Source organism: Neofelis nebulosa, chromosome 18 (assembly GCF_028018385.1).
Source record: "Neofelis nebulosa isolate mNeoNeb1 chromosome 18, mNeoNeb1.pri, whole genome shotgun sequence".
Classification (NCBI taxonomy): Eukaryota; Metazoa; Chordata; class Mammalia; order Carnivora; family Felidae; genus Neofelis; species Neofelis nebulosa.
This window is the reverse complement of record NC_080799.1, coordinates 26,537,560-26,550,641: the sequence shown is the minus strand read 5'-3', so window position 1 is coordinate 26,550,641 and position 13,082 is coordinate 26,537,560. Positions and strand designations below refer to the sequence as shown.

Below are 13,082 nucleotides of genomic sequence, written 5' to 3'. Positions count from 1 at the left end.
GTTTAAACGAAATCAGAGCTGCTGTCCTCCCCCGGCTCCAGTTGGTTGATCAGGTCTTTCTTTCCCCAGGACTGTTTTCAGGGGAACTCCCAGAATGTACCCAGGAGCTGATGATTGACGTCACCAAGAGCTACTACCAGAAGTTTTTGCCCTTGACACAGGTCTAACGTCTCTGCCTTGTGTCTCGAATTTGGTTGAGCTCTAAGATGAACTTGGGGACAAAGTGAGCCAGCCAGCATCTACAAAGAGCTCTAGTGTCTTTGATATCTTCCACCCTCTTTTTTTGTTTGTCTGGTTTTGTTTAATTCTTTAGAATTTCTCAATCCTTCCAGGTTCTAAGCTCTTAAGACTTTAATAACAGAACGCCTGGAGGCGTTGTGTCCAAATGCTGTACTTAAACCTTATCTATTAACAGTCACTCCATACCATTATCTGTGGAACACAGAATCATCTGTTCCCAACACTCCCACCCCTTGGTCCCGTGGATGACTGGATCCTGCTGAAATAGGCCCGCCGAGCACAGCACTGTCCCAGCGTGGAGGTCATGGAGCTGGTGTGCTGCTGTCAGCCATTAGCTGCTCACATGGATCGCTCTCGGCTTTCCTGAGCTAATACATTTGGCCAGTCGCCCCAGTTGCTCATGGAGGGAGAAAGTGTGACTTTTCAGAGCCCAGATTCCTGTTTGCTACTGAAACTTCAAGGGAGGGGTGGTTAGCATTTCTCTCCTTCCCAAAATGACCTTAACTGTCCTTTTAACCCAGGGTGATGAATAAAAGACTTTCTAGCATTCTGATCTAGGGCCTTTGGCTTTCACTAGAGAGGAGGCCCTCAGCACCCAGGTTTTATTTTTGCAAAGACCCAGGTTTGAGTCTCCCACATGGACGGGCTAGTCTGGCAGTCACTCCTTGCTAACAGTATTTAGAGGCAGCAACATATGCCTTATTTCCTTGAAGACGCAGCATTTGTGACAATTGTTCTCTAACCTAGAACCATTCACCCACTCTATATTTGCCATAAACGTCACAATTAAGACCAAAATATTTGTACCTGGACCCGATCATGTATATATACAGGGGCCTCTTAAATCATTCTGTGGGCACAGAGTCCCAAGGAGTAAATGAATTTACCAGTGCTGTTCTTACCATCTCTTGGGTAATAACACAATCCTGCTTGGTTCTGCTCTGACCTCTTGGTCTAAAAGGATTTAGAAGGGAAGGCCTGAGAAGCTTGGCTTTGCTCAATGCTCTGATTCTGCTGTGAACAGGGTAGGATAGTTCAGCCTTGAAGATTAAGGATCTAGCAGGAGCTGTCCTAACTTAATATCTGGTTGTAGGGTTAAAGTGTCTATATGTGATGATCTCTACTATGTCAATATAAAACTATTTTCTGGTTTGTCTTTTTTTTTGTTTGTGGATTAAAAGATTGACTTCAAAGATTATTTGAAGGTGATCCTTCTCTATCTCCAGTGATGGCTACCTCAGTTCCTTGGGGCACTTTACTGCACTCCTGGTGCCCTGCTACAGACTTGACATTCACTGGTTTGCTTACGGTTCACACCAACCCAGTAAGGTGGATGTTGTTCCCATTTTACAGATGAGAAAAAAACTCAAAGATCTTAGGTAACTGGTCCAGTTCATACAATGAAGAAGTGACTGACCCAGGAGTCACCCCCCATGCCTATCTGACAACATAGCCATGTTACTCAGCTGTGCCCTGGTAAGATGAGACTAGGCTTGCCCTTGGAGCACATCTACTGTGCATCCTACTTGATGTCAGTAGTCTGTGATGGTTGCAGTTTTTTACTTTGTTTTGATTGATTGATGTCATTTCCTGGCATCTCCCCCAACTCACTTCTCCTTTCGTGCCACCATAAAGGCAGATCTTGGAATTGGCAGAGCTTTGTTGCCGTCTAAACTACCCTCTTGTTAGCTAGTGAAATCCTGCAGGGCATGTCTAACATATTACCATCCAGCCTGTGTTTGAATACCTCCAGAAGGAAGCGTACCACTTTATGCAACTGTCCATTTTCTTTTTCAATTTATTTCTTCCAGCTTCATTGAAATGTAATTGACATATAATTTTTTGACTGCCCATCTTGTGGGTGAACAGTGAAAATTAAGAGAAAGTGGGATCTTTTAAAAGCTTCTTCAACACGATTTTAAAGATTTTTTTTTTTCAACGTTTTTTATTTATTTTTGGGACAGAGAAAGACAGAGCATGAACGGGGGAGGGGCAGAGAGAGAGGGAGACACAGAATCGGAAACAGGCTCCAGGCTCCCAGCCATCAGCCCAGAGCCTGACGCGGGGCTCGAACTCACGGACCGCGAGATCGTGACCTGGCTGAAGTCGGACGCTTAACCGACTGCGCCACCCAGGCGCCCTTCAACACGATTTTAAAAGCCTTGAGTAACTCATGTACGAGATTCCAAAAACCCAATCCAGTTAGTGGAAAAGGGACATGCAGTGAAGTAGAACTTCCCAGTCTAGAACCCCGATTGCACATTCTACTGCCCAGGGGCAACTACTCTGAACAGGTTTTGGTGTGTCCTACCAGAGACTGTCTGCATGCAGCAGCAGATACGTATGTATACCGCAGCCTGTGTATTCATACAACTGTGAGCACATAGTAGGTGTGCAGCTTTGCACCTTGCTGCTTCTACGGAATGATACACCTTAGAGGCGGTTCCACCTTTGGCACATACGGGTGATAAAAATGGCAGTCACTAATATTTACATAGCGTTCCCCCATGTACCAGGCACTCTTCTGACTTCTGCACATTTATTAACTTCTTTAGTCCTCACCACCACCAGGGATAGGTACCATTACTCTTCCCCAAGGAACAGAGGTTAAGTAAAATGCTCAAATTTGTACATCTGATGGGATGGTGAGTCAAGGCAGTCTGCATGTAGAGCCCATACTTTTCATCACTATGCTGGAATTCCTCTCTGTTGTAAAACCTTTCATTGCCCAAAATTGTATCATCCAGCCAGCCCTCACTGTTCAGAAAGCTGAGAAAGTATTTTGCTTTTTTAGGCAGGCAAGGGAAAGGGGGTTGGGAGTGGGTATGGGATGAACCATCCAGCAGTGGCTGCCCCAGGCAGGAAGCCCAGTGTCCCCCTGAGAAGACTGTCTCCTTGCAACATGCCTTGCTGTCTTGTAGCTGCAGTGGTCGTTTAAGAGCTAAATGGGAGCAGGTTTCATGGGAACTGTGTCTTGCTTGCAGTCAGTAAATAGTGTCTTAAAATTCTGTACCATATAGTTGGCACTCTATAGAGGAATCTGCAAGCTAGATTAGATAAAAATCCAGTTAGAATGCTTTGTTGCAAGTGACAGAAATCCAGCCCGAGCCAGTTTAAGTAAGAAAGGGGTTTTATTGGCTTACACAACAGATCATGGAAAAGGTTAGCTTCGGAAGCAATGTAATGTGAACCTTGGGGAAGTTACTTAATCTCTCTGCCCTGTACCCTAAGCTGTACAATGGGGATGACAATGGCACCCCCATAGAATTGGTTCTGATTAAATGAGGTACTATATGTAAACATTAAAGATCGTTCCTAGCACTCTGCAAGTAATAACATTATCATTGCAGGGATAATTATATCCAGAGACTGAAACCCAATACGGCTCTTTGTTTTCTATTTCTTTTTCACCTGTACGTTAGTAAAGGTACAGACTGGGCTGCTGTAACAAAGAGACCACCGAACTACAGTGGCTGTCTCTCACCTAGCAGTGTGGGGATAGTCAGGTTGTTCAGCGCAGATAGGTGTGGGCTCCAGGAAACCATCAAATACCCAAGTTCCTACTATCTTGTCACGTGACCACATTTAGCTACAAGGGAGGAGGCAAATTTAGTCACTGGCTGCATAGCTAAAACTCTGAGGAAGGAGAGTCTAACAGTAAAAGGGAGAGGGGGAGATTGGACACAGGGAAACAGTAAGCAAGCTCTCCCAGGTCTGCATTGGCTTCCTTTTCTCCTACTGTAAGCGAGTTCTCTCATGCATTGGAGCCCATGGCAGCTGACTGCTCCAGATTCTACCCTCTCAGCTTACTAGCCCTGAGAGAGAGGCTTCTTCCCCCCAGTTCTAATTTGGAAAATCCTTACAGAAAGGTCCTCAGTGGTTTCTGGCGAGTCCCATACCCTCTTGGATTAATCACTGCCCTAGGGTGTGCAGCCCTATGATAAACCTGATGTAGGTCATGAGCTTTCCTCCATCCCCCCCATGGCTGAGGAACAGCAGAGCCCATCACCAAAACAAGATGCTGGGCAAATAATAGCTACTACAAATAGTAAACGAGTCTATAATTACTCGTTACTGATACTGTTGGAAAGGATGTTGGTGGTCATATGTGTCCTAGGAAAGGCCAGCTGGACTCTGTCTCCATGGTGGCTCTCACCCCAGGGACAATCTGTCACTAGATAATTACCTTTAAAACCCCAGAGAAGAAAGTCTCCTTGTCTTCACAATACTCTCTGAACAGCAGACAGATGGGAGAGACCTCGGCTGGGACTCTTTCCAGTTGTCTTAGGGGACAGGGGAAATTAATTGGCTCATGTAGCTGATAAGGCCAGGGCCAGGTTAGGCTTCAAGCCATATTCCAAGACTCACAACAGCATCATCAGGGATCTGTCTCTTCGGTTCTTGACTCTGCTTTCCTTTGAGCTGGCTTCATTCTCAGGCTTCACGAGTGACCGTGTAGCTCCAGTTATTGGTAGAAAGAGCTCCCTTTCCCCGACAGAACCCCTAGACCTGGCTATCATTGGTCCAAACCTGGGATGTATTCAGCCTCAAGTAATCACTGTGGCCAGGAAGGTGGAATGCACTGATTGCCTAGACCAGGGACACATCCTCACATGGTCCGAGAGTTGGTGTTGGGTGGCTGTGGTGGGGGGTGATGTTGCCAGAAGAGGGGATGGATGGATGCTGGGCAGGAAAAATCACCTGCTGTCCAGTTAAGGCCTCTTCCTTTTCTCCACTTGTCTTCACTGCCCTCTGTTTATCTGCCTACTCTTACTGCCTGTCCAATCTCTCATTACCCTTGGTCTTGGGGGTGGGATGCCTCTGGTTGTACCTGGGCCTGGCACAGGAAGGATGTTGCTTAGCCAAAGTGAAGTGTTGATAAAGAGCCATTTAGGGTCACCTGGGTGGCTCAGTTGGTTAAGCGTCCAACTCTTGATCTCAGCTCAGGTCTTTTTTTTTTTTTTTTTTTAATGTTTATTTTTGAGAGAGAGAGACAGAGCATGAACAGGAGAGGGGCAGAGAGAGAGGGAGACACAGAATCAGAAGCAGGCTCCAGCCTCTGAGCTGTCAGCACAGAGCCGATGTGGGACTTGAATTCATGAACTGCAAGATCATGATCTGAGCCAAAGTCGATGCTTAACCGACTGAGCCACCCAGGCACCCCTCTGTTTTCTTTTTATGTTTATTTATTTATTTTGAGGGGGAGAGAGCATGAGCAGGGGAGGGGTAGAGGAAGAAGGAGAGAGAGAATCCCAAGCAGGCTCTGCGCTGCCAGCACAGAGCCTGACCCACCATGACTTGATCCCATGAACCACGAGATCACAACCCGAGCTGAAATCTAGAGTCAGACGCTCGGGGCGCCTGGGTGGCTCAGTCGGTTAAGTGTCTGACTTCAGCTCAGGTCATGATCTCAAGGTTCGTGGATTCGAGCCCCATGTCGGGCTCTGTGCTGACAGCTCAGAGCCTGGAGCCTACTTTGGATTCTGTTTCCACATCTCTCTCTGCCCCTCGCTCATTCATACTCTGTCTTTCTCTCTCTCTCAAAAATAAATAAACATTAAAAAAAAAAAAAAAGTGTCAGATGCTCAACCAACTGAGCCACCTGGGCACCCTTCAGCTCAGGTCTTGATCTCAGGGTTGGGAGTTCAGGCTTCCATGTCCAGCATGGAGCCAACTTAAAAAAATAAGTAGTAATAATAAAGAGCCATTTAGAGGATGCTCCTCTGCCTGGAACTTCTTCCTTGTGGACCCCATAGCACCTTGTTAGAGGAGCCCTTGTCAAGGTCTAGGTAGAATTCTAGTTATGTACTTGTGTTCTTGTCTGAGCCCACACTAGCTGTGAGCTCCTGAGGAGTCAGATGTGAGCCTGTGGGTATCCAGCCCATACTTAATGGGGTGAGCCCCTCCTCCCCTCAGTCCCTACCCAGCCTAGATAAGTGTTATGTTGCAAGATCCCAGGTACAGGGGACAAGGTTGAATGACTGACTCGTGTGCCTTCTGTTGACTGATTCTGGTGCATGTGGTTGCACAGGGTTACTGTGGTTGTTTGGGATGTGCAGTGGCTTCAGAATTAGTCACTTCTGCATGGGCCATTTCACTCAGAGCCTGAGGCCACGCTTCCTTTCTTAGTCACTGACCCATGTGGGTAATGGCAGACTTGAAGTGAATCAGACAAACATTACTTCTATTTAATACATCCTTGGAAGTTTCTCAGCTATAAAGAAGGGATCTTGGTGGCTAGGTAGGTCTTTCTTGGTGTATTGATGTGGCCAGTGAGAGCCCACAAGAGTCTAGAACATGGAGCCCCAGACACATTCTGACTTGCCCTCAGCCATTCTCTAGGACAAATTGACATTAATGGACCTGGATGGTTGCCTTGGGTGATCAGAGCTAGCTGGCTGATCCCCAGGGGGTAGCTTCAATGGAGTTGCAAGGCCCCTGTAATGACATTGGCAGTGTTGAAACATTGTGTTAAGGCTTGATTATTTCAAAAAAGTTGTCAACAAAGTGTCCTGCCAGCTTGGACCAGTTTCTCCCAAGTCCCTGATCACTGAAACACTTCTAGAGCCCCCACTAATGTGCTTTTCTAGAATATGCACTTGCTACCTTTAGGGCTCGGAAGGCGGGGCCCTGAGCACATGCTATATCACTCATTTGCTCATTTACCAAATACCTTTTGAGCCACTGCTGAGTGCCCGGTGGTGCCCTAGCCCCTGGAGATACAGTAGACAATAAGATGGAGCCAGATCCTGTCTGTAGGGATGTTATAGCTTAGTAGGGGAGAGAAAGCCAAAGAAACAGAGTTCCCCAATGGAGGCCTGGGGGCCCCTTTTCAGGTCACAGTGGTGAAGAGTGGGCACTGGAGGCAGGAAGATCAAACCCCAGCCCTGCTGCGTACTAGCCTTGTGACTTTGGGCAAGTTATCTCCCCTTGTGGAACCTCAGACTTCTCATCAATAAAATGGGGAAGATGCCTAGGAGTTGTTATGAGGATTTAAATGCACTCAGACGTGTAAAGCAGGAGCCCTGGCTCAGGGTAAGTGCTTAGTGACTGGTAGTTTGTAACAGCTATTATTAGTAAGTGAAAAATCTTGAGTAAAATCCTTCATAGTGTAAGGTACAACATTCTTACGTATTTTTAAATTTAGAAAGAACATCAGCTCATTTATAATCAATCCACCACAAAGAAGAGATGGGAAACAGAAATCACCCTTCCTTGCTTTGCACTTACCAGATTCCAGGCACTTATTAGAAAACATTTAATCTTCCTGTCAAAAAAGTAGGGATTTTTAGAACTCATTATACAGAGGAGGAAACTGATCTTCAGAAGGGTTAAGTCAACTTTCCTAGTGTCACAAAGCTAATTAATGACTGAGCTAGAATCCATGTTTTATGCAGTCCCCCAGTATCCTGAGCCTCCAAGGTACTTGATGCTGAGGACCATCCTTGCTGCCCAGTCAGTTAATTCTTTGTTTTCCTGAAGTTTTTGCTGGTGAGTTGGGCACACCTACTTTTCATTAGGCACTCTGACCCAGACCCTGGAGCAAGAAGAGTTAGCGCAGGACGACCTGCTTCCCCGAGGAGAGGAGATGGCTTGTTCTGTATCTTTAAGTCTGCTGGGCATCACATATATGGTCGATGCATAAGAAAATCGTCCAAGAGAAGAGACACAAGAATGGAGTCCACACCCTCTCTGGCTTTCAGACCTTGGGTCTAGACATTCGGCCATGGTCTTTCTGGGCCCTACCAACATCCCTCTTTTCAGCTGTATTCATCTCAACCTTCGGCGTCTGCTGAGTGCACTTTCTGACTTCGCATGGGAACAGCGAGAGCCTGCGAAAGCAGTAGGGCCAGAGGGGGAGAATAAGGAAATCTGAGACTCAGAAACTCTAAGGCCTCTTGGAGACTCTGAGCTCCCTGGGAGTAGGTACAGGTTGTTTTTGTTTCAATAATAATAGCAACAACTGACATGACTATGTCCCCGGTGTGTTTCAAGTGCTGTCCTCATAGACGCTCTTTACAAGAACCTTTGGAGATGGGCACATCACAGATAGAATCCTAGAAGATGGGCACTTTAAGTATCCCCATTTTATAGACATGGAAATAGAGGCACAGAGAGGTTAAGTAACTTGCCCAATGTCACACAGCTTGTAAGGAGGAGGGTTTGAACCCAGAGTTCTTCAGTTTAACCAATATATCGTATTGCTTGTTGGTAAGGAGGGAGGGAGGGAGGGAGGGAGGGAGTGAACAAGTGAATCTGGGATTTGCGGCTGGCCAGACAGACAGGGCCCCCAGAGGCAGGATGAGGCGTACTCCAGAGTCAGCAGAGTTGGGTTGCAATTCCCTGGCTACAGGACCTCGGGCAGTAACCTCATCCGGAAGTGCCCATGTCCTCATCTTGAAAATGGGAATAAGGTCTTTTTGAGGATGCAGTGAGATCATCTCCGTAAAGCTGTTAGCCCCATGCCTGGTATATGCGGAGTGCTCAGTGAGGGCTCACTGTTAGTATCACTGACGCTCTGCAGATAGATTGTATTAATGTGGCATCACTGCAGCTGTATCAATGGAAACTCCGTGTTGACAAGAGCTAGAAGGGAATATGAAAAAGAAAACAGTTGCTAAACATCAAAGGGAATTACTGTTTTTTCAATGCGTTGTCATTTCTTTTTTCTTTTTTTGTATGTTTATTCATTTTTGAGAGACAGAGACAGAGTATGGGGGGGGGAGGGGCAGAGAGACAGGGAGACACAGAATCCAAAGCAGGCTCCAGTCTCCGAGCTGTCAGCACAGAGCCCGATGCGGGGCTTGAATTCATGAGTTGTGAGATGACCTGAGCCGAAGTCGGATGCTTAACTGACCGAGCCACCCAGGTGCCCAATGCTTTGTCTTTTAAGTGTGTGTCCATTTCTAAACGGAATAAATAGAATATACATGCAGTGGGTACTCAGTGGCCTTCAAATGTATTATTGGTTGATTCCATTGCTTAAAAGTCTTATCTTGTGGGGGTTGTTTCTGCCTCTGCAGAAAAGAGTTAGCACTTCAGGCCTGTAATTAACAGTTCTCTTGATGCTGAATTTACTGCTAGGGGTTTGAGTAAATTTGCAATGAGGAAAAAAGGGAAGTTTTTAAAAATGATTTTGTATTTTGTAGCTCTTGTATCTGGAAATATAAAACTGGTTTAAAATGTCACATACTTCACAGTTTCATAAATGCTAGAGGGATCATCCCAATCAAAGAAAGATGCCAAAAAAAAAAAAAAATTAAGAAGGTGTTGGTGAGATACAGCTTCTGGCGGGTGTGTTGGAGTTTAAATTCTTTGTGTTGGAACCAGAACAAGTTTTCATGTAACTGTTGATTTTTGCTATGATTTGTGTCTGTTGGAACCTCTGGAAGGGGAGACAACATGAAAAGAGAAGCAATTTCTGGATGGAAACGCACATTTGGAATTTGAAAAAGCAGTTGCATTGCCAGTGAGCCCTAGGTGAAATGTCCAACGCCTAGAGGCTGATGCCAGGCCAGCATGATGTACATGGTTTTGAGTGGGTCAGACTGACAACATGAAAAGGAAGCCTTGCTTGTCACTTGGACTTGGACCATGGCTGTCTGGTACTGCAGTATGACTTCCTGCAAGAAGCCAAAGAAAAGCAGCTGGCTCTCTTGGAATCCCAGATTCACTAATTGTAAAAGTCTGCATGTGACTAGCTCAAAACTGGCCTCTGTGAGCTGTTTCAGCCCCAGCAGGAGCTGTGCTGACCTGGAAGCAGACACAGGCTCCATGAATAGGACTCAGACCCTGGGACCGTTGAAGGTTTAGGACCCCTTCTGTAGAGCTCTCTTATGTATTATGAAAACCTACATCGTGGATGCTGGCCGGACTGTCGGGCCACATACACATGCCCACAGGAGAAGGCTTATTCTCTGATGGGACCATCTACAATCAAGCTGCTGGTCAGCTCTTTGTCGCGAATGCGGAGGCTACCTGCATCCTGATTTGTGATCCCTGCCAATGTTGGGGGAGGGCACATCACAGGGACTGTGACCCCTCCACTGCTGTTGAAGATCAGACTCTGGGCCTTCTCGGCAGGGATGTCTCACTGGTGTTGACTTGTGTTCGGCTTTCTAGACTAGTTGCAGCTTAACCACAGTGGGCTGATAGCCTGATTCTATTTCCTTACTGCACCCCCCCCCCCACCCCCATACACACCTAGTAAGGTAGGTTCATTATTTGAATATAGCTGTCTCAAGAGGGATTGATCTAGGCTGTTCACTGAATAAAAGGAATGGGAGATGATGTACACCCATTTGGAAACTTTTGAAAATTCAAGCTTTCTGGGGCGCCTGGGTGGCTCAGTCGGTTAAGCGGCTGACTTCGGCTCAGGTCACGATCTCGCGGTCCGTGAGTTCGAGCCCCGCGTGGGGCTCTGGGCTGATGCCTCAGAGCCTGGAGCCTGCTTCCGATTCTGTGTCTCCCTCTCTCTCTGCCCCTCCCCCGTTCATGCTCTGTCTCTCTCTGTCTCAAAAATAAATAAAACGTTAAAAAAAAAATTAAAAAAAAAAAAGAAAATTCAAGCTTTCATCCTCCACTAGTCTGCCAGGGCTCCCAGAACAAAATGCCTCAGACTGGGGGGCTTAAATTAGAGAAATATGTGCTCTCACAGTTCTAGAGGCCTGCAGTCCAAGACCAAGGTATTGGTGGGTTTGACTTCTCTCAAGCCCTCTCTCTTGGCTTATAGATTCTCACCGTGTCCTGACATAGTCACCCCTCTGTGCTGTCTGTATCCTGATCTTCTCTTCTAAGGACACCAGTCAGTTTGGATGAGGGCCCACCCTAGTGATTCTATTTTAATTCAATCAGCTCTTTGAAAGTCCTGTCTCCCAATAGAGTCACAGTTCAGAGGTACTGGGGGTTAAGGCTTCAACATAGGAATGGCAGAGGGGACACAGTTCAACCCCTGTAACACATCCTGACCAATGCCTGAATTTGTCTTTCTGGTTAAGTTAGATAAAAATGTTTATCTGCAAAAATGTATTTGTGTCTCTTGCATACAGCCTTTGCAGATAAAAAGCCTGGAGGAGACTAAGAGGGGATTGGAAGAATGTCGTTGGGTTGCTGAACAGCGGGGCCTACAGATTTTGTAGCAATGAAAAGGCAAAGTCCTGGCACCTGGGGAGCCTGGGGGAAATGGTGGGGGGCATCTATAATCTTGGAAGCTTTCCCCTCTTCCTCACGGAAAGCTCCAGTGCTACCTTTCCATGCTCTGGAGTGCTTTGAGTTCAGACCGCTGAGCCTGTGATCACACCAGGCAGCCCTGACTCTGACGACAGAGGGGGCCAGGGCCCTGAACTTCCACACAGAATGCACACTCATGAGATGGGGACACTTGTATCACAGACAAGTAGAATTGTTTGGAACTGACTGCCTTCAGGCAGCTCTTCCGATACCAAGGGCTGGCTGGATCTTCCAGACCGAACTGGAAGCCCTAGGGCAGGAGAACCGTGGTAAGAGGCTTACACTGGGGGCCCTGTTACCCTTCACTGCCTAACATATGTCTTGCTTGAGGTACCCTAACATTGAAAACTCATTTCCAGTGGGACCATGTGCCCTCTGGGACTGTACTAATGTCTTTGTGCCCTGTCACTACATTGCCTCAGCCCTGGAAGGCTTCAGATCAGCCTGAACTTACTGGCCACGGCTGTGCTGTACCTGAATTGGTGCCTGGGGCCAGGTAAAAATGAATCATACAGAAGTTTAGGGAGGAAGCCACTTGGCTTTCTAAGATAGACTGTTGTTCTTTTTTTAATTGAGGTATAGTTGACATATAACATTATATCTAAAGTAGACTTTGATGGTTAATGGGACCCCTGGCAGGCATAACAGATCAGCACTGCAGTTTGGGCTCATCTTTTTGCATGGGGTCCTACTGATAATACATTTGCTGCAAAGAAGCATGAGCCAAGGCCAAGGGCCAAGGGGATGGACAGCGCAGAAGGGAGTTAACACAGTAAGCCTGAGACTGCTCTCCTTGTTTGCAAGGCTGACCCTTGGCTGGCATCTGGGTAATTGGATTTTGAGTGGATTCTCACCATTACCTAAATAGTAAGAATGGCTCACTGTGCCTAAACTGTGCAGACAGTATGGTTTATGCTAAATGCCTGCTTTTCTTCCAGGAATCCAACATTTTGGTATGTGCCAGGCAGAGGGTGTCTACTTGGCCAGCCTATTGGGCCAGCAGTATAAAACCCTGGGCACTGAGCCTCTAAGGAGCTTCCCTGACAAATAACACTTCACACTTGCTGTCATAACTCATTGCTGGAGGAATTTAGTGTTCTTTGTGTCTATACTGTGAGAAGTCTCTGGGAAGCTTGTACCTGGTTTCCTCTGGGCTTTGTGCTATGCACCTTTTTCTGTTTGCTGATTTTGCTTTGTAGCCTTTTGCTGTAATAAATTATAGCCAGCTGTCAGTAAGACTATATGCTGAGTCTTGTGAGTCTCCTAACAAATCATCAAACTGGGGGGGGAGGGCACTTTGGGGACTCCCAAAACAGGAACAAGGGGGACTTCTGGGTGTTGGTAGTGTTCTCTTTCTCAGTCTGGTGTTGTTTATGCGGGGTGGGTTCAAGTTGTGAAAATTCATTGAGCTGTACAGTTATGATATATATGCTTTCTACATATCTTAAACTTCAATAAAGAGATTACACACCACCAGAGTAAAAGTAAAAAACCTTCCTTTTATTCAGCAAACATTTCAGTTACCCCCCCTTTTTTACTAGGCATTGCTCTGGGAGTTTGGGACACGGGCTAGGAAAGATGTCATCATTGCTTCTGCATTTACTGGGAGGCAG

At 46.5% G+C, this 13,082-nt stretch overlaps 1 protein-coding gene across 2 annotated transcripts in view; it reads left to right on the top strand.

The window, feature by feature from the left end:
• Positions 1–12,942, top strand: part of DCTN5 (dynactin subunit 5) — a 30,790-nt gene extending 17,848 nt beyond the window's left edge. The window contains exons 6-7 of one of the 2 annotated variants that reach the window (XR_009256781.1): positions 9,633–10,581; positions 10,827–12,942. Coding sequence is in view for 1 of the 2 variants with exons in the window: in XM_058711464.1 (XP_058567447.1) it covers positions 70–167 (98 nt within the window). In the remaining variant the exon portion in view is untranslated. Of the gene's footprint in view, positions 1–69; positions 1,439–9,632; positions 10,582–10,826 lie in introns of those variants that run through there. The other variant, XM_058711464.1, reaches the window with a different exon arrangement.
• Positions 12,943–13,082: the final 140 nt, after the last annotated feature.